The sequence below is a fragment of the Arvicanthis niloticus genome, chromosome 10 (genome assembly GCF_011762505.2).
Source record: "Arvicanthis niloticus isolate mArvNil1 chromosome 10, mArvNil1.pat.X, whole genome shotgun sequence".
NCBI lineage: Eukaryota > Metazoa > Chordata > Mammalia > Rodentia > Muridae > Arvicanthis > Arvicanthis niloticus.
Genome location: NC_047667.1, coordinates 19547706 through 19569811, shown reverse-complemented (window position 1 = coordinate 19569811; position 22106 = coordinate 19547706). Strand labels below are relative to the sequence as shown.

The 22106-nt window shown below is 39.2% G+C and overlaps 1 protein-coding gene and 1 pseudogene across 2 annotated transcripts in view; both read left to right on the top strand.

Moving 5' to 3' along the window:
* Positions 1-11016, top strand: part of LOC117716415 (complement decay-accelerating factor, GPI-anchored-like) — a 61318-nt gene extending 50302 nt beyond the window's left edge. The window contains exons 6-10 of one of the 2 annotated variants that reach the window (XM_076941099.1): positions 3004-3192; positions 4266-4457; positions 4912-4992; positions 5633-5653; positions 10771-11016. In XM_076941099.1, the coding sequence (XP_076797214.1) occupies positions 3004-3192; positions 4266-4457; positions 4912-4992; positions 5633-5653; positions 10771-10829 (542 nt within the window). In that variant the 3' untranslated portion in view covers positions 10830-11016. The remainder of the gene's footprint in view (positions 1-3003; positions 3193-4265; positions 4458-4911; positions 4993-5632; positions 5654-10770) is intronic. The other variant, XM_076941100.1, reaches the window with a different exon arrangement.
* Positions 11017-15459: 4443 nt separating this feature from the next.
* On the top strand, positions 15460-19281 carry LOC117716444 (E3 ubiquitin-protein ligase RNF38 pseudogene; annotated as a pseudogene).
* The last annotated feature ends 2825 nt before the right edge of the window (positions 19282-22106 follow it).

The following is a 22106-nucleotide window of genomic DNA, read 5'->3' as shown; positions in this document are numbered from 1 at the left end:
AGTCAGTGTTGCCTACCTGTCTCTTTTTAAGAGTGTGGATATCAGTTGAGATAATAACCTAGAAGTCTTGAAGGTATGCTATGTTTATCTCATTAGAGACATAAGGTTGCATCATAAAGAAACCATTCTTATGGTTGAGAATCTCAGTTTCTAAAGAGAAAAATACAATGAAAAACAATCTCATAAATAGATATATCTAGCCAAATGTAGGTCCACTAGAGTTGTGATTTCCTTTCAAATGGAAAATTAATGCAGTTTGTTTGTTTGTTTGTTTTTTGTGTCCTGGCCATAGATTTCTGGTCCTCATGTATGCTATGGCCACTATGTTCTACTAAGTCCCAGACATTTTAAAATGTGGACTTTATTCCTTCAGTCTTTCATTCTTTTAATACTTAACTTGCAACTTCCTCAAAAGGCTTTTAAAACCTAAATGTCAAAATTAATGGTAAGTCCAGTGTGTGTGTTTGTGTATGTGTGTATTTGTGTGTGTTACTATGAGGAGAAAAGTTGAAAAGTGTGTACTTTGTGGACTGACACTCTGGTAGCCAATGTGTGGAATCAGTTGGTAAAAAACAACTAATAGGAACCCTGCTGACAAGGAGCCCACTTCTGTCAGGCCCCTCATGGGTCCTTCCTGCTCCGCCTTCTGTTTCTGTCTTTTCCATAGGACTACTTGAAAGGTTTTATCATTTCTACTCACTACCTAGATTCTGTTCCCACTCATAATAAAAGTTCTTGTAAAGACACTGAAAGACTAAACAAAAGGAGGGGCTGGAATACACAGTTACTTGGCCCAGGCAACCTGGTCTAAATACTGGGTAGGCAGTTTCAGTGTGAAGCCAGCAGATGCTGCCCTTTAGTTCACAGAAGTGTGGCACCCCTGCAGCCCCCCATCCTTTATGAATTTGTCCAAGTTCAGAGTGTTTGCACAAAGCCCACTTTCTGTTTGTGCTGCACTCTAAGTCACAGTCCTGTTTTCTTTATGCTCTGCATCATGAACACACCATTGTTCTCTTGGCTCTCAGTCCTCTCTCCATCAGCAGCTACTGAGGTCCACATTCTTCAGGAAAGTCTCTTGAACCTGAGCAGTCCAGGTTCTCACCTATTCCTGTATATCCCCACTTTGAGAGTCATATATTTGATTTCCATTTTAAATTACTTGTTGTTTTGTTTTGAAATCACCAACACAAAAAGTGGAAAGTGAATTCTATTTTCCTCCCAGTATAACTTTATTATAAATTATTTGGAAATTTCATGCAATGCTCCCTGATCACACTCACTTCCCATTCTTCCCAGATCCACCCTACCACCATTGAATTCCTCCTCCAACAATTACAAAAACACCCCACCCCCAAACCCCAAAACAAAATACCCACCAAGTCCTGGATATGTTGCCCATATATGTATACCCACTGGAGCATGGTCAAAGTCTCAGTGGCCAGCCCCTTAAAGAAAACTGAATCCTCAGAAGTGTAGCTCTTCACAGTTGATGGACAGTGAATTGTTATCCAGTGTGTAGCCCTGTTGTGTGGATGAGTGAGGGTGCACTGGTCTCTATTGTGACTGTGATTACAGAGGAGAAAGACCCAGGAGGAATGAGGAGCACATTCAAGGATGGTCTTTAATTACATGCTGTCCTAGTTGGGGTTTTACTGCTGTGAGCAGACAGCATGACCAAGGCAACTCTTATAAGGACAATATTTAACTGGGGCTGGACCTTTAACATCAGTACCACAGATTCCTGGTCAAAGAAAGCATCAGAACTACCTCTCTGTACAAGGGATTCTCGAATGTGTGACAACAATCATCATGTTTGAGCCTCCTATATCCTGGGATTTCAGTCATGAGCTACTAGGCCTAGTTATCTAATGATCTTGCTCTCTCACTCTCTTGCTCTCTGGTGCTCTGCTCTCATGCTCTAGATCTTTCTCTCCCTCTGTGTTGGTACATATGAAGTTACAGATGTGGGACTCACATGTGCACACATACATGCATGGTACAGAGGATGACCTCAGGAGTTGGTAACTTTGGATTTTGGAAACAGTGTCTAAAGAGACCGATGGTTGCTTGATTTGAGTAACCTGGCTATCCATAGGCCTAGGAATCTGCTTGTGTCTACCTCCCCATCTTTTCCAGGTGCACACAACCAAGCCCAACTTTTTCATATGTGTTTTGGGGAATGCTTATACAGCAAGTACTTTTCTGACCAAGCTATCACCCAGCCCTTATCTCTTGGTTTTTGATATCTCTATACTACTTGTTCTGTGCCTGGATTGGCCTAGGAGTTCCTTCAGCTTTTTTGTTTGACTGTATTTTCCCTATCAAGAATCACAGCCCTTAGTCTTTCAGGAGGATTTGCTAGACTGGTTATTTTCTGTCTTCTCTCTCTCCATACCTGTGTTTCTGTGGCAGCCTTCACATTGTTTTGGACATACAAGTGGGTTATTCTTGCTTATTTTATATGTATTATGAATTTGCTAGTGTTCTATGTCTGTGTATGTACATTTGAGGTTATTTACTTTGGTGTGCTTGTGTAATTATATTGTTTTCTTGATTAGCTTAATGGTGCTATTGAACATGCAACCCACTGATTTTGCTGTTATCAGAACTGTCAGAAAGAGATCTCTTTTTACAACATAAGCATTATTACATGGCTTGGACTTTATATTTTTATTCATATTTTTATATAATATATTTATATAATATATGTATGTAATATATTTATACAATATATTTTAAGTCAATTATGTCCAGTACTTCAGTGAGTCATTTCTCCTAAAACACCTTATTCTGGAGGTGAAAATTGAGACCTTGTGCCATGCCCCACAGGTGAACAACCACTATAATAAGCACCATCAGTAGCCATTTTTCAGAAAGGCTGAACTCAGAAAAATGATTGATTTTAATTTTCTTAAAAATTTTTAACATGTTTTAGTGTAATTTATTTAAAATACAATATCAGTTTTTCTTCATTAAAAATAAAATACTTTAATTCTTTCTAAGATATTCTTTGTGAAGACCCACCAAAAATCAAGAATGGAAGAATTAATTGGAAACGTGAGTTGTATAAATTCAGTGACTCGGTCTCCTATTCATGTGATAAAGGCTTCATTCTGGTTGGAAATACTAGCATTTTTTGTACTGTGAAGTCTGAATATGGAGAGTGGAGTGATCCGCCACCTGAGTGTATAGGTAATCTGTTATATTCTTCTTTGTGTATATATGTTCTATTCTTGTATGTATTTATGCACACTGAACTGTTTGTATGGTTTTCAAGACAAGTAAAATCAAGGGTAAAATGAAAAGATTTCCTGTCAAAAAATAGCAATGTAAACTGAACAGTCATGGTGCATGCCTTTAATCCTAGCGCTTGCGAGACAGAGCTAGGTGGATCTCTGAGTTTGAGGTCAGTTTGGCCGTTAAAAGGAAAAAGGGGGAATTATACACCCCTAGGTCACTAAAAGTACACATTGCTTTTGTCTTATTTGTTTTAAATTTTCTGCACACTGATGCTAAAGGTCAGTCTGTAGCGGATTGCCACTGGCATCCAGTCACTTCCATGTATGTATGCGTGTGTGTGTATATATATATGTATACATATGTGTGTATATATATATATATGTATACATATGTGTGTATATATGTACATATGTTTATATGTATGTGTGTATATATGTACATATGTTTATATGTATGTGTGTATATATGTATATATGTATATATGTGTATATGTGTATATGTGTATATGTGTATATGTATATATGTATATATACACACATATATGTATATATACATACACACACATACACACACACACACACACACATATATATATATATATATATATATGATTTTATATAGTTGTATAAAATCTAAGATCCAGTAATGAGAGAACATGCATTCTTCATCTTTCAGAGATTGATTTATTTTACCTTGTTGAGTGGTTTTCATGAGAAATGAGACTATTTGGAGCAATGGATAGGAATAATGAGAAAGAGAGGGAGAAGCTGGTAATTATTGTCAAAACCCGTGCTATAGTTACAGGACATAGCTTTATGATACTCATTGCTGTGTACAGTTAATATACACTGATACAAAAAATGATGCAGCAGATGAGGGATGTAATAAGGGCTGGATTTCTAAAAGTCCTATCTAGTTGTTTATGGGGAGAGAAAGAACAGTCAGTCAGCAAGTAATGGCTAGGGATGCTTTATGTGGTTAGCAAGATTTAGCTAAATTTTAACATAACTTTGTTTTCTTTATAGAGAAATCCAAGATCACAACTAAGAAACCAACAGTTAATGTTCCAAGAATCCTCTCAACGCCTCAGAATCCTACTATAGTTATAGTTCCAAGTACAGGAATCTCACCAACACCTCAGGAATCCACTATAGTTAATGTTCCAAGCACAAGAATCCCACCAACCCCTCAGAACCTCACTACAGTTTTAGTTCCAGGTACAGGAGTTCCACCAAAACCTCATAAATCTACCAAAGCCAATATCCCATCTACAGCAGCCCCACCAACACCTCAGAAAGCCAACACAGCAACTGTCTGAGCTACAGAACTTCCACCAACACTTCAGAAAACCAACACAGCAGATGTCCCAGCTACAGAAATCCCATCAGTACCTCAGAAAGCCAACACAGCAAAAAGTTCAGACACAAAACCAGCAACAGCAGAGATGTCCCTCATATCAACTACTGTAACTTCACAAACCCCACCAGTAACCCAGCATCTCACCACAGTTAATTCTTCTGCTGTACAAACTGCACAAACAACCCAGGGATTTGCCACAGCAAAACCTTCATTGACACAGAATCTGCACACGTAGGCCCACCATTTCACACTTCTCAATGACCAAGGGTTTCCATAGGGTTACACAAACATTCACTTCTGCTCATCTTACAGCAACACAGAATGTACCTGCTATGGAGACCACAGTACAGCATCCAACAAGAACATCTAAAGACAAAGGACAGACTAACTCAGGTCAGTGGGTTTTGTTCAGATTTCCTGTGGGCAGGTCTAATGTTGTGATGAAGGAAATGTAACTTAAGACTACAGGGTCTAAGAGTCTCCAGCTGTTCCTTAGGCATGCACAGTATGACAAAGATGTTGATAGTTTCCTTAGAATCTACAGAAAGGCACTTCAGTTTCTGATAGTTTTCGTTTTGGATATTTTTCTTGTTTTTGAGATAATCTCATTATGTAGCCCAGGCTGGTCTTGAACTCTTGATTCCCACCACCCCAGTTTCCCCAGGGCTAGGATTACAGGCCTGTGCCTCCATACTTGGTTTCATAGTTTTTGATCATCTATTATATTGTCATTTGTTTTCTATGTAAACTTTTAAAATTTGTCTCTTGTTCTCAAGTCATAACTAAATGCTTGTAACATTTGCTTGCTGTTATGGGTTATATTGACAGTGGTAACTCTACCCAGCAGATATTATTACTGTTGATGCTGCTCAAGTAGACAATGTATGATTGTGTTTAAATATGTATACACATGCTCACACATATAATATACATATGCACAGACATATATATAATTAAGTTTAAGTTGTTAGTAAATTAATGAAAATTTAAAATGTTGAGTTTTATAATTCTTTTCTCCCTTTTTATTTTTTAGGTGGTGACCATTTTATATATGGTAAGTTTGGCTCATGGCGAGTTAAAAGAAATTGCTATTTTGTGTGAAACATAGTCCATATTTCTGGAGGAGAATCTTGTCTTATAAGTGTCTCAGGAAAACTATCAAAATGCAGTGTTTATGTGCACCTAAGGGAAGAATGGTAAATCCTTTTAATCGGCTTGTTTTGTGGACACCATTAGGCATCCAATACTCTCTTTCACACTCCCAACAGTGCTGCTGTTCTAAGGTAGTCTTAGGACAACTTCAGGTCATTTGGCCAGTCAGTCAGGTAGCACTGAGTGCCCGCTGTGTCAATATGTCATTCTAGGGACAGAAAAAGCACAGAAACAACAGTCAATACAGTTCTTACCCAGAGAGCTTTACAGTTAACCAACTCTTTGTCCATGTTTAGGTCTCTGTTATAGAGGCCAAATGTGAGCAAGAGTCCCACTTTTACAGAGTGTAAGTCAGGTGTGTTTAAAATAGCTGGTGTGCTTTAAATGGATCGAAATATAAACGTCCTGGTTGACTCTCACGCCCTGTGGAAAAGCAGGGTGTTTAAATTTATCCTATTTCATCATGCAGGTTGGACTACTCAGAAATCAAATAGTTTGTGCACATCTCAGTTACTTCAAAAGTGACTTATTTCTTGCCTGTTTTAGTCAGTTAATTATATGAATAACTACCTTTTAACAATATTATTAAATCAGCTGTTTTAATGGTTAACTCAGAGTACTTTCCTTTTTAGCCTGTATAGATTTTTCCCCCATTAGACTTGCAGCATTTAAGAATGCATGTGTTTTCCTTCCTTTTGTTTGGCTTTACATGGATGTGTGATTTTCGCAAGTTTACCTGTCACTGAGTGCATGCAGTGCCCACAGACCAGAAGAGGGCAACAGAATCCCTGGAACTAGAGTTACAAATAGTAAACTGCCTTGGCTGGGATTAAACCCAGGTCCTCTGGGAGAAAACCTAGTAGTCTTTACTGCTGAGTCCTCTCCAGTCCCCGTGCACACATTATTAAAGGCTTACAGAGTCCACTTCATCTGTAGTTACTATACAGTATCATAGAAAGAACTTAGGCATCTGTGGATTTTAGAGTCATCAGGGCTTCCTGGAACCAATCTCCCCCGTTCCTTGGCTGATATCAAGAGAAGGAATATTTTTTATTCTTTTAAAGCAGTGTATATAAAGTATATGAGTATTATGTAAATCACTAAAGGATTCACTCTTTTGTTAAAATATCATCTCATCATTAAATCTTGGTTGGGGTAATCCTAGCAAGGTAAATAGTTTTTACAACAATTTGTTTAATGCTAGTCAAACATCCTGGGTTTTATTCTGGCAAATGCAGTAAGACATAACTTTCACAGAACACTTGAGAATGTGATCTGGAGTTTAGCAAAATGGAACGTAATTACAGAAAAAATAAAGCAGATACTTCAGCCAGAATACTCCGAAAAAAAAAAAAAAAAAAAAAAAAAAAAAAACAAAACAAAACAGATCTCTCCCACCTGCAACCTGTGCTGTCTGCATTTGCCCCAGCTTGCTGTTTTTATTGATGTTGACTAATCTAGTTAAAAATCATTCATTTACAGAGTAAGGGCAGCTTCCCAGAGTTGGTGCCTGGGACCTTGGATGTGTGATGGGGTGGAAGGCACTCCCTCCTTGCTTTCCTCCAGTCTTTTATGCACTTTCCTAGTAGCTTTCCACTATGGTTTTGTTAAGCTGGCTGTGCTGGAGCCTTTAGGGAGGGTTTTTCCTAAATTATACTCTAGTATATTTGATCTAAAGCTACCTGCTGAGTTTCTGAAACAAGAGAAATTCATGCAACCCACTCAATGATGTCTTTTACTTGAGTACTTAAGTAACAGTTCATGTGTCCAGGCATGGTGGCAAACACTAGTAATTTTAATCTCAGTACTTGGGTGTCTGAGGCAAGAGGATCATGACTTGGGGCCAGCCTAGGCTATACAGCAAGGGCAAGTCACAATGGAACAAAACAGCAACAACACAACCACAAGGTGTTAGGAACCATGCTGCGTTTGCTGAAGTAGCTATACACTCGCCATTATGAGATGGCGCTGGCTTCCTGTTCCTGGTTCTTCTTGGCCTTGGTGTCTGCAGCTGTGCGAACGCGTAGGCTCGAATTTTCCCGCTGAAAGTACTATCAGTGGATATGTAAATGAGACCCCAGTCTGTAAGCCAATGAGGACAGATCATGTCTCTTTGATAGTATATAAGTCAGAACATTCTGGGGCTTGGGGTCCTTCCTTTGTTCTCCATCTTGCATCCTTCTAACTAAAAGAGCTGTAACAATAAAAGACGCTGTCAGAAGAATCTTGAGTGTGATGTGCTCCTTATCAGCGAGGTAGCGTGTCGCAACAAGGAAATACCCAAAGATGAAAATTGAATCAGTTGGTAACCAAGTAATTCACTGACCTTATTTCAGAGGTTTCGCTGTGGAGAGTAAGCACTAACTTTATGAGTGTGTGTGTTTACTCTCCTGATTTTATAGTTACTTAATTAAAAATGACAAGGGATAAAGTTGATGAGTGAGAGGTGATTATATAGCTTCGTCCAGCTGTCTTTTGTCTATCAGAGGATTTGTCTAGTTCCATAGCAACATTGGGTTTATATTGTAAGGTTGTGTTAGGGATGGTGGTACAAGTAAATTCATAGTTTTGTTACTCAATTGAAAATTAAGTGAGATCATCTAGTTAATGTTTTCTTCTTAACTGTCCAGTTCTTATAATACATGAGCCCATGAGCCCACTGCCCGATTTCATATGTTAAGTTTGACACGATAGCTTTGAAATTCTGGTTAATTATATATAAAAAGTATGGATGATTTAGTAATACCACATTTCTTTGTCTCTCAAAATGTCTGCTGAGACAGTCGGCTTATAGTTTCTGCAGATGTGGGTAACAGCATCTTAAGTCTCAATTATTGCCAGAGTGGTTTGTTGAACTTAACTATTTGTTGAATGAGTGGCTGACATACTGATTCTCTCATTACTGTGATAGATATTGACAGTTCCTTAAAAAAAACTTTCCTCTCTGAGAATTTCATAAATGAATGTGTTTAAAAGTTTATTTATCTTATTTGCATGCATAAATGTTTTGTTTGCATCTATATATGTGTACCATCTCCATGAAGTGCCTGTATGGGCTAGAGGAGCCAGCAGATTTCTTGCAACTTGAGTTAAATCTGCTGTGTGTGAGGGGTGCTGAGAATTAAATCCCAGTCATCTGTAAGAGCAGGCATTGCTCTTAAATCACTGAGTCATCTCTTTAGCTCATGAATATGTTTTAATCCCTTCAGTTCAAGCTCCTCTTATGCCCACACCACCAGGATTTCCTCCAATCTAATGGACTCTTTAAAAACCCACTGGGCCTGCTTACTGTTGCCAGTTTGGTTGCCATAGGGCTGACAACTGGAGCATGAGCATCCTATTAAAGGCTGCATCCAAAGAAAAGTGACTCCCCTCTCACAGAATCCACCACATCCATCACATTTCTCAGTGTCTTTGCCAGGACTTTGCTCAGCAAGGCTTTTCTCCAGCACTTGCTTGATTTTGGGAGGTCTTGTGAATGGTTACTCTGAGTCTGTGTGAAACAGCTGTCATTAGAAAACACAGTTTCACAAATGTCCTCCACTAACTGCTGGCTCTTACAGTCCTACTACCTCATCTTCTAAGATGTTATGTGGCCATAGAGGAAGGGTTGTGATAAAGATATCTCTTTTGCTCTTGCCATCTGCACTTTAGGCAGTTGTGAGTCAGTGTTAATCACCATCTAGATGTATCTTCTAAGCATCTCTGAAAAGGACTTCGAGCTTCCCTGATCTATGGGTCTAAAAACAGGCAATTGGAGGCAACTTAACACTATGCTCAGTTAGCAGAACAGTAGAAGTCAGTTTTTCCTTAGGGCCTATGACTTAGTCAGCCATGGTTGCTTGGGCTAGTTAACAGTACCAAGAACCAATTCTATCTAAAGGAAAGGCCTTAAATCCAACAAGAAGTTGGTTGTCTCCACAACATTCATGCCAGTGTTGTCTCAATGGGTGCATCTTGCCAGCTTAGTCCTTACTCCAGTTGACATGGTCCATAACTGGGTAAGATTGTTGGTGACTTCCTTATGAATAGCATCCACAGCACCTTCAGTTGCTATGGAAGTCAGGCAGTGGGGATGAGTGTTGTCAGTTCTAGCTTGTTTTCTCAGTGTCTTTATGACTCACCTATATGGTGTTTTCTGAAACAGCATCTTACCTTCAAGTTCAGGCAGGTAACCAAGAGAAATGACCATGACCTGCATTGTTTTGGGGAGTCCATGGGCCTCAACTGACTTGGGGCTATTTGTTTAATATCCTGTTATGTCTTGTATAGAGTAAATTCATTTAAACTCATTTTTTATATTTGGATCTATTTTAGGAAGCCACAGCAATAGGTAGGTTTCCATGTGGACTTAAGCCCTCTTCTACCTTGGCCTCCCACTTCCTACCCTGCATTAATTCCTAAATTATTGTTTCATCTTGTTTGTACTCAACCTATCTCACTTTAATTATAATTATTGGGATGCCATAATGCCCATGAATATTGGGAGAGGGAGTGATGACCCTTGGGGCTTAGTAAAAAAGGTTTGGTTGCGACAGTTTCTTTTATAAGTAGATTGGCTTATTTTGTGTGTGTTTTTCGATTCACTTGGCAACTTTTAGACTCTCCAGTGTCCTAGAAACATCCACATTAAGATACGTTTTCATAAGTATATTTGTGGATCATAAAAGATAATTTTTCTGTCTTTGTTTAAAAACAGCTTAATGAAAATGTATCTGTGAATGTTTTCAAGTGTCTTTGTTTCTCGAAACTTTACATGTCATTGTTCAGGGGTGTTTCAGTGACTCTTATTCTTGAAGTATCTCCAATGTGCTTGGCTGGTAAGAAACAAAAAGCTCTCTTTTGTACTTTGTGTCCATAATTATTGAAGTAAATTAGAGTAACCTGAGTTAATCCTTCATGCTCTGTGACTTACTGTACATTTGCTTGAGCTCCAAATTATCCCATTGCACCCAAAAGTTAATGTTTATCATCAGCAAATAAGATCATTTTGATTTTAATTTTTTCTTTAACTTTCAGGACATACATGTTTAATAGCCTTGACAGTTTTGCATGCGATGCTATTACTCATCGGCTAGTTGATGTAGCCAACGAAGAGTTCAGAAGAAAGTATATACAACTACTGAGTGCAGAAGCCTGCGGCCACAGATCAACTGGGGTCACCTGAAAGGGAGGCTGGGAATGAAAGAAGTGAAGGAAGGGCGAGAAAAGATGTAGCCAAGACAAGTATTGTGATCGAGGCTCAAAGTTTAATGTTCAGCTCACAAACCCCTTGTTGCTTCAGCAGGAGTCATGAGGGAAACCCATCCTTAGTCAAAGCTGGAGGTGTCTCAAGGCAAACTCAGCAGGCAGTCTATTTTACTAAGTTCCTGTAGCAGGCTGTTTTTGCAGCCAAGGTGAGTAATACTCCCTGGGTCCTACTGTTTGGTCTACTGTAGTAAATAAGATCTTTCATGCCTCCTCAAAGCTGGGGGAAGGGCCCAATTACCCCTTTTTATTTTTAAAAAGATGGACAGTGCCAGCAGCTGGATGGGACACAAGATTTCATTCCATCTAGGGTAGGGAGTAGCTGGGCGACCGTGACTGGCTTAAGCCGGCGTCTATGTTGCTCCTATTTTACCTGTCTTCTAGGAAAACATACATAGCATATTGATGTATGCCTCTGTCTTAGGTCTGTAGGAGCTCAAGAACACTCTTACCCATCTTTGACTAACTGGTCATCATTGGCACAGTCTTTCCCATACAGATCAAAGCCACATTTAGATCAAAGGACCTGTGGGCATGCACTCAATGCACTGAATTTATTTCTTCATAACAATGGATAACTGACATGATGAATAGCTGAGCTTGCTGAGAGTGATGCTGTGTGAAGGCAACCAATCTCTATGAGATATAAGGTTCAAAGGTTAAAAGCAACATGATTATCCAAGCAATGTAGAAAATAAGGTTGAAAGCAGAAATGTCCCAGTATGTATTCCAACTGCTGTCAGGGATCAGACCCAAAGTCTGGCCACCAGGTATATAGTGAGTGGCTTTAAGTAATGATAAAAAACACTTTTATCTCCAGTAAGAGTGGAGAATATATGCCATGTTAAATCAGCTGGCTGATAAAGATTTGGAGCCATCTTCATCAAGAGAATCATAATTATTAGGATCAAGATCTGTGTCCACTTGATGGACCAGTCTTTCAGGCAGTCAGTGGGCTCCATTTTCTTTTTCTGAGAAAATACAGACTGAGCCATGACCCCAAATTAAAACAGGGTTGGGACCATTCCAAGTATTACTTAGGGGGTCTCTCCATTTAACCCTTGCAAGTGAGCTAGAAGTGACTAGATGCCAGTGGTGATTTTCCAGTTGCAACTAGAAAGTCTAAAAAGTATCAATCTACATGTACATATTTTAATTTTCTAAAATAAAAAACGAGTAACATCTATTTGCTGTAATTGATTACATATAAGTCTTCAAGACTTAACACCATTATAAAAACATTGAGGATATTGAGAACAAGTTTTTGCAATTTAACGTGTATACTTTTTAGAAATGCCAAATTATCATCTCAAGCTATTACTATTTTGATGCTGTAAAGAATAAGATTGTATGGCCAATTGTTTTGTAAGGCCTATAATCTGCTTAGTATACAAATCTGCTGTGGCATTGCCCTGGGGTCCAGGCAATCTAATATGAGCTCTTAAATGTCTTATAAATTTAAGGAACAGTACATGTTTCTTAAACTAAGCTATATTTTTTATAAATAACTATAATATTTGAGAATTAGCAATATCTAAAAAAGGAACAATTTTAAGCAATTATAAATCATGAGCCATATAGTGGCTATGAGTATACAAATTGAAAGCTTAAATTTTCAGCATTTCAAACAGTGGCTACAACACATAATTTAATTATTTGTGCTGAAGCAGGGAAAACTCAAAAAAATGAGCATGTGATCTAATTACATATACTGCCTTTTCAATAGATGAGCCATCTGTAAATACAGTAAATATAGTAAACATCTTTTCTATGGGCTTCATGTGTAGTAAATTTACAGGAATTATAAAAGCATGCTGAGGAAAATTGTAACAACTTGTCTTTTAGATAATGATTATCAAACTTGCCTAAAGAGTTTGTCGTTTAATAGGCCAAATATCGTTATTTTTCAATAACCAGATTAATTCTTATTTGGAATAAGGAATAAATATTTCGTCCAAAATGATTTTAGAATTCTATCTTATAATTTTGTATTAACACAGTAACAATTTTATAATAGGATGTCCAAACTTTGCTTGCAGATGAAGAAAGATGAATCTACATCAATGGTTTCTTTTGCCAAAGGGCTGCTGTGAGCACATGAGTGGCAATAATGCAAACGGCCAACAATTTATCATAGTCTATATAATTTATCTGTTGATAACTAACAGCTTACTTTACTTTTAGCAAAGCTATTTCTCTTTCATTAGTTAGTTGTCAAGAATAATTAGGCCTTGTATCTTCCTTGAGAATATAAAACAGTGGTTCAAGTTCTCCGGTGGTAAGCTTAAGATGAGGTTTTAGCCAATTAATATCTCCTAACAAGTTTTGAAAATAATTGATAAACCATTTTGTATGTATACCTATAAGACAGAAGAGGGAACTAGGTCCCATCACAGATGGTTGTGAGCCACCATGTAGCTGCTGGGAATTGAACTCTAATATTTTTTGTTGTGAGTCTAGCTTTTAATGGCTGAGCCATCCCTCTAGCCCAAACTATCTATTTTTATTGGAATTTTCTGTGTCACAATCTGCTTAGGATATAATTGAGGTCTCAAATATTGAAAAGATATTGCCTTTGAATCTTTTTTGGAGTAACAAGCACTCCAAACATTTTAAAGCTCATTATATGAGATTAAAGGCTTGCAGAAAAACTCCTTCAGAAATATCAGCTAATAAAATATCATACAATGAATAATATATACTGAAAGATTCAAACTCTTTTTGTATTAAAGCAATAACAAAGTTTTTTTTTTATATAATGTAAGGCAATTAACCATTTTTTAAGGCAAACCTTTCTAATGATATCCTTTCATGGGTTCTCAAAAATTACAAGCAAATTCACTGAATGCAAATCTCCCACCTTTACCAGGAATGTAAAGGAATAGTATAAAAACAATCTTCTAGATCTGCAATAAATCTATATGCATTTACTGGAATGACAGCTGGAGTAGGCAAGTCAGGCTGTAATGCCCCATTAGTTTCATAAATCTTAAGTTTGAAGTTTGTTTTGGATTAATTGAATAACCAATCTCTTTTTAGCTGGGTGAGGGTATCAGATAAAGGCCAAGCTGAAGGCAGCCTTGTCCTCTAATAATTGTTACATCAGCCCCAGTATCTATTAATCCTTCAAAACCTTTTCCTTCAATTATTAGTTTAAGATTAGGCTTCTTGCTAGTAATAGATTGAACCCAATACACATCAGAGGAACCAAAGCTATCTTGTCCTCTATCATTCTTAACAAATTTGGAAGGAAGCAGATGCAAAGGAACTAAAACAAGTTCAGCAATTCTTTTGCCAGCAGGTACAATTTTAATGCCATGGAAGGAAGCAGGCATAATTTTAATTTCTCCAGCATGATCATTAGCTATAACTCTTGGCCCATAAACTGTTTGTTGTGAATGTCTTTGGGTCTGAGATTGACCCCTTCCCTGCAAGAAACAAGCAAGGCAATAAACAAATTTTGGAAAACATCTTTCTAGGGGCTGGTGTGAAGACCAAGACAAAAGGAATGTCTGTGACAAGCTTCTGCTGAGCCTAGTCTGCATTGTCTTAATTCAAATGTAAATGTTTTTAATCTGGGCCTATTTCCTGAGGCCTGGCCCAAAGATTATCTTTCCTATAGGCCTGTACTGTGCCACAGCTGTTTTTAAAACTTTTTAATTCAACTCTACCTACTGTATCCTCTTTTCTACAAACATGGGTGTGTTAGAAAATACCAAGCTCATGATTGAACTGCCACCTGTAGCCAATGGAAAAGTGGCAGTTTAACTATATTTTTAAGTTTCTTTTGGAACATAAGAGTATAACCATAAATTTGGGAAACAAAACCAATTTTTAACAATGTAAACAATCTATTTTCTCTAAAATCAACACCAAGTATATTACTTTCATGTTACAAAGTTTTTCTGCCATTTCTTACATGAATGCATGATAGTGTAGCTTTTAATATCTCATTAAAGAGACATTGTTTTTAAATCTTATCTTTTATACATCTGGTTTCTGAATAACTCCAACCATGAGTTACCAGTTTTAAAGCAACGTGTTGTTACCAAAGTTTTAAATTTTAATCATACTCAATAACTTATAGGCCAATAATCTATAACCAAGATATGTAGAATATATTTATACTTTTAAAACCAATCAGAAACAAAAATGAAGTGACAACATATCTTATATATTTAGACTAAACAAAATTTCTTGCTTTTCCTAGCTGTAATTTCAAGAGAAAAGCACCTGTCATAGAGATTTTTTTCTGGGACAAACAACTCTCAGCTTCCTTATAGAATCCAAAAAGCTGCTGGGCCTTTTTAAAGCAGCATATGTTGACAATCAGCTTCTGAAAAGGCTTTTCCAGCTCAGCTCCACCCTTAGCTACAGGTGTAGAGTAACTTCTCTGTGCACATTAAGATTGCCTTTAAAACCAATCTAAACTAGATCAAGGGGTGGACCAAGCAATTGTAACAATCTTTTCTTTTGAACATAGAACAACAATCACTCAAACAACAAAACAAAAACAGACAATTGGAGCCTCCTTCACTGCCGGTCCAGGCCCAGGTAGCACACCTGCCTCGCCAGAGTCGAGTTGCAGTTCGAGCCTTTCAGCCTCAGCCATCGTCTCCCAGGCCGGGGTCTGCTGAGCTCAGGCCCTGCACTGCCCACACACCCCTACCGCCACCACTGCAGCTGCCCCAGCCATCACCATCAGCCACCTTAGCCCTCCGGGCCACGGGCCTCTTCTGACCAGGGCACTGGGTGTCGGTGCTTGTGGCAGAGCACCCGGAGCAGGTAGTGTTGGTGCTTCTTTTCAGCGCCAGTCCATCCATCATGACCACATTTGTCATGATGACAGTGACAAGAGTGAAGATAGTCCAAGTCCTAAGAGACAGTGCCTCTCTCATTTGGTCTTTGTTTATACATCAGCATCACCAGCTCCCTCACCACCAGTGTGACCATGGGAGATGACATCAAATAGGCAGCCCCCTTCAGTTCAACCAAATCAACATCACTTCTCAGGGGAATGATGTAACACACCTGCATGCAAGAGAAGGAGTCCTCCTGTTAGGTGTCAGCGAGAAAGAAGGGAACATCTGTTTCGACATAATCCCATTAGTCAAGATGAAAACTATCACCATCTCCCTTATGCACAGCAGCAAGCAATAGAGGAACCTCCAGCCTTCTACCCTCTGAATGTATCTCCCTGTCTGTTACATCCAGCTGCTCGCCCACCCCAGCAGAATGCAGTCATGGTTGATATACATGATCAGCTCCATCAAGGAACAGTTCCTGTCTCCTACACGGTAACCACAGTGGCACCCCATGGGATTGTACTCTGCACAGGCCAGCACATCCCTGCTTGCAGTACACAACAGGTCCCATGATGCTCTGTTGTTTTCAGTGGACAACACCTCCCTGTCTGTAGTGTGCCTCCTCCAATGCTTCAGGCATGTTCAGTCCAGCACTTACCAGTACCATATGCTGCATTCCCACCCCTCATTTCTAGTGATCCCTTTCTTATACATCCTCCTCATCTTTCTCCCCATCATCCTTCTCACTTGCCACCATCAGGCCAATTTGTCCCTTTCCAAACACAGCAGTCACAATCGCCTCTGCAGAGGATAGAAAATGAAGTGGAGCTCTTAGGAGAACATCTTCAAGTAGGCAGTTTTACCTATCCCCCTTCGGCCCATCCCCCAACACTACCTCTGTCAGCTCCTTTGCAGTTCCTGACACATGACCCTTTGCATCAGGAGGTGTCCTTTGGAGTACCTTATCCACCATTTATGCCTCAGTGACTCACAGGACAGAGTCAATACCGATCCCAGCAGCCAATACCCCCTCCTCCTTACCATCCCAGCTTACTACCATACGTGTTATCAATGTTTCCATTACCTCCTGCAGTGGGCCCAACTTTCAGCTTTGAATTGGATGTGGAAGATGGAGAAGTTGAAAATTATGAAGCCCTGTTAAACCTGGCAGAGAGACTGGGAGAGGCGAAACCTCGGGGACTGACTAAAGCCTATGTTGAACACCTTCCTTCTTACAGGTTCAACCCTAGCAACCACCAGTCAGAGCAGACTTTGTGTGTAGTATGCATGTGTGATTTTGAGTCAAGGCAGCTTCTTAGAGTCTTACCCTGTAACCACGAGTTCCATGCCAAGTGTGTTGATAAATAGCTTAAGGTAAATCGTACTTGCCCAATTTGCCGAGCTGATGCTTCAGAAGTGCATCGGGATTCAGAGTGACCAGCCTAAGAACACAAATTTAGTTTGGGTGTTCCTCACCACATGGTTATATGGACTATCCATTGAACTTAACCTGTGTGGCTTCCGGCCCTCCCTTTACCAAAAGGGTCAATGGACCTTTCTTTGCACTGTGTGACTTAATCAACTATAAAAGCTTACAATCAGTCTTAAAAAAAAAAAAAAAAAAAAAAAAAAAAAAAAAAAAAACCAGACAATTGATACACATGGACATCAGTGCGCCAAGGACAGACAACAAACAAAGAAAGCAGCTCCTGTGGAAGCCAGAGAGAAACTCAGGACTCTGCTGAATTTTCTCTTGTTCCTAGGAGAGCTCTGAAACAGCCTTTCCCTTCTTTTTTGCTGACACAGCCCAGAGAGGACAACTGCTTTTCTGAAGCCCTTTCTCTCATATTCAAGATCTAACTCTTCATCTGTTTCTTTAGGAGATGTAGCAATAGCTACTGATATTTACTCCTCAGTGCCCTGCTTTGTTAGTCTTCCAATTCCTTCTAACCCTGCTCCTCTCACCTGAGGCAGCTCTTAGGCTGAAGGAAAATGCCTATTTAGAATTCTCTTATCCCAAAATTTGCTGTCATCTCCTAGGTGAGGTTGGCATAGGGCCAACACTTACTCAACCTAGACCATATCCTCAAAAAAAAAAACATACTTCCTGCAAACACAACCTCCAAAAATTAACTAGCATTAGCATCAATGCTGTTCATTACTTACCAAGTGCATGGGATACTCTCCTTTTTCTGTTTTCTATGGAACTATGTAAGACTTAATGATCCAAAACCAGGTGACACGCTCCCCCAGAGACACTCAAGGATGTGGGACTCTCTGTAATAACATGAGGTTTATTAATAAATTGATTTAAAAAAAAAAAAAAAACCCAGTGCATTAACAAGCCAGTGGTGGCGCACGCCTTGGGCGGCCACCTCCAAAGGGTAGCCATGCCCTTCTTCCAGAGTTCAAATCCCGCTGTCTCTCCCTCTTCCCGTGTGACTCTCTCCAGCCAAGTCTCCTGGGAAAACAAAACAAAACAACAAAACAGTGCACTGGGGTTCCCTTGTATGCCAGCAAGAAGAACCCCGAATTATAGCTGAGGGCAGCTTATATACTATTCTTTATAGAACTTATGAAGGCAGTTATACAATTACTTCTTAAACATTAACCATAAAGGCCAAACTCCAACAGCCGGTCCCAGGCTTGGTTGCTAAGTAACCCAAATTTGCACCTTATCTTTTTAAAACAAAGAAGGTCAGCTTAAGAAGCTTCTGTTTACCCAGGTTTTACTGTGTTAAGGGCTCATAAACTCCTATCTTGGGTCTTTCTTCCTGGAATGTTTGTTTGAGTCTTTGAAATGTGCTTCTCCTGGGATGTGTCCCTGGGGGAAGTAAATGTTTGAGTTTAAAACTTGAAATAGGAGCTTTTTATTAATTTTAAGTTTATATAGCTCCACTCAAGACAGCATTCTTCATCTGGTCCCCTGTTTTCAGGTCCCTCATTGCAGGGCCAATCTGTGGTCGCTTGCGGCCATGGGTCTGAAGAATGAAAAATTATAAAAATCATTTTTATAGAATATATACATATATAAATGCTTTTTAAGTTCTTTTAGGGACATGGAAACTTTTCTCTGAAACAAGCCAGGCCAGTTTCAGGAACTGGCTGTAAAGAATGAAAGTCATTCAGGTGGTAAAAACACAATGACAGGGCTGTGACTCTACGGCTGGAGCTAGTGAGAAATAGTTAATAGATAGTTGACAGGGTAGGGCAGTGACATGGTAAAACCACATTTTTGAGAAGAATGAGTGTACTGAGTAATTTCCATGGCCATTAACCTTTTAGGGTGGGTTTCTCTGGAATGTTTCACTATTCTTATGTTATGTATCCTTGGCAACCCCTCACCCCCTCCCCACTTCCCTGGTTTGTGGTTTTCCTCTTTAAAAGACCCCTTAACCCATCACTTGGGGCCAAACCTTGCTCTCGAGAGAGCTTGTGGTTTGACCGCCGGCCAACTTCCCTAATAAAGCCTCTGCCGATTGCATCCAGGTACACTGTCTTTCGAGAGTTCTTTGGTGGCTGTGATTTCCCGAGACTTGAGTGAGGGTCTCCCTAATTTGGGGGTCTTCAGGTCAACTGGGCTTACCTGAAAGGGAGGCTAGGAATGAAAGAAGGGACATGAGGGAAAGAAAAGATGTAGCCAAGACAAGTATTCTGATCAAGGCTCAAACTTAAATGTTCAGCTATCAATAAAAAGGGGAAAGCCCCACCCCTACCACCAAACCCCTTCTAGCTTCAGCTGGAGTGGATGAGGGGAACCCATCCTTAGTCAAGGCCAGAGGTGTCTCAAGGCAAACTCAGCAGGCAGTCTATTTTACTAAGTTCCTGTAGCAGGCTGTAAGTGCAGCCAAGGTGAGTAACACCACCTGGGTCCTATTGTTTGGTCTATTGTGGTAAGCAAGATCTTTCAGGCCTGCTCAAAGCTGGAGAAGAACACAACTGAGAATACTTCTAGTTTGTTAGAATGTCCAGGAAGAATGGATACAATAAATTTAATAGTGTTGTTTGTTCTGCATATGCTGTCATTGTCTTCAAGGTATGTTAGAAATGTTAACAAAGCAAGAAGAAAGGAGTTTGTCTGAGGTAATGTTCTTGATGCATATAAGTCTCTTGAAATTATTTAAAAACTAGACAAACTCACAAGATTGTATGGACTCTTTTTTAAAAATTGTGAGAAAGTGTAGAAAATTTTCAGGCTAGGGTGGTTAACATGGGGAGAGGGAAGTTATGATTTTTTTTAGGCTAACTCTATCCTGTTAGTCTAGCTTACAATGAAAATAGGAAGCTAAAGATACTGATTAGACCGCTAAAGTTAAACTGAGTCTCCAAATGAAATTTCCTTTCTTGTAAGCAGAATTGCCACAGAGGTGGAACATTCTAATTTAACCCTTGACCTGAAGGCGTTTTCATTTCTACTCTCCATAAAAATGAATTGGCAAAATGTTATAAAGGAAAAGCATGCTAACAAACAAGCAGTGGGATGGGAAAATAGCTCACTTGGCACAGTGCTTGCCCCAGGAGCTTAAATCCCTGAGCTTCTTCCGTAGCACACATTTATAATCCCAGTACTTGGGAGATGAAGGCAGGAAGATCACAAATTCGAGGTCATTCTGGGTTACCTAGTGAGTTTCAGGCCAGCCTGGGGTACCTGAGACTCTGTAGTAACAAATGGATGGAATGATAGAGATAGAATGATAGATAGATAGATAGATAGATAGATAGATAGATAGATAAATAGATAGGAGGAATGTTGAGCCTTTTGACTTAGTTGATGGCAAATGAAGATGATGTGGTTGGATACCACCTCTATTAATCCACCTTTAAACACACAGATCTGAGTCAAGAATAGTTAACCTCTTTTAAGAAGGGTATGCTGCATTTTGCTCTCTTTTTAATTTGAGGTAGGTTCTCACTTTGTAGCCCAGGGTTGCCTGGTACTCAATGTCTCACTGTGTAGTTGAGATAGGTTCTTACTTTCTAGCTCAGGCTGGCCTCAAACTTTCAATAACCCTTATTCTAACATCCAAGAGCTAGGATAATGTATTTATGCTACTATGCTTCACAAGAATTGAAAATTACCCAAGGGCAGAGTATCCATCTGTTACGTAAAATAAAATTATGAAATTTTCAGGAAAATGGTTGGCATTAGAAACAATTGCCCTGAGGGAGGAAAGCAGATCAAGGAAGACAAAAACTGTAATTCTCTTAAATGCCAGTGTTAGGTTTAGTAATATGTGTTCATGCAGAAGACTCACAAGGTTAGGTGGCTAACAAGGATCAGGAAGGAGGAAGAGGTTTTCCAAAAAAAGGAAAACAGCGTGTTATAAAGGGATAAATGAGGAAATTATAATAGGAGCAGTGTGTGTGTGTGTGTGTGTGTGTGTGTGTGTGTGTGTGTGTATGTATTTAAAGTCATGGAGGGAATATGAGGAGGAACAACTAACAGTAAGGCTTTTTGAAAACCTATAGAGAAATATAGTACTGTAGAAGTTTATATATATATATATATATATATATATATATATATATATATATGGAATTTATTTGGAGTTACCATATAATGGGGGAGGACAATGTCCCCTAGATATTGTATGTACCAAATAAAAACCCCATTACCAGGCATGGGTCACATCATTTGAATTGTTGTACAAAGGATTCTATAGAGTCCCTCAAATACTACAGGCCATGGCTAATGCTATTGGGTTATAGGACTCTACTCCTACTCCTGGTTGGGTGGCCAGTCTCTGACTTACCAGGGCAACAAAGACAGGTCCATTGTCAGACTCAATTATTTTGGGTATTATAAACATGGAGAAGATTTCTTCTAAGCTCTTCTTAGCCACCACTTTGGCAGTCCCAGTCGTTGTAGGAAAGGCTTTTACCCAGCCTGAAAAAGTATATTGAATACCCAGAGTTAGTCAGGGCACAGGCCTCACAGGTTCAACACATAAAATTGGGAGAACTTTATAAAGTTCTTCAGATGTTTAGCTCCTAGGTGAGCTAAACAATGTAAATTTGTCACATATTTTCATCCTTAGCTCTGTAGAAGGATTATTTTTCTCTCTGAGGTTTCTACCTGTCTATTAGGAGACTCAGGTTGGAATCTTAGCTTGTCTATTTTTAAATAATCATATGCAGTATATTTGAAACTGGTAGTGCCTGGCTTCTTTACTGGTAGTAAGGGGGGTGTTCTCTGTGATCCCCATACTTCTAGTTTCAGTCCAAGCTTTTGGTAATTCTGTTAACCATTTACTAATGTCTAGAGCTTCCTGCTGTTCTGGGAGCTCATGGCTTCTTCCCAAC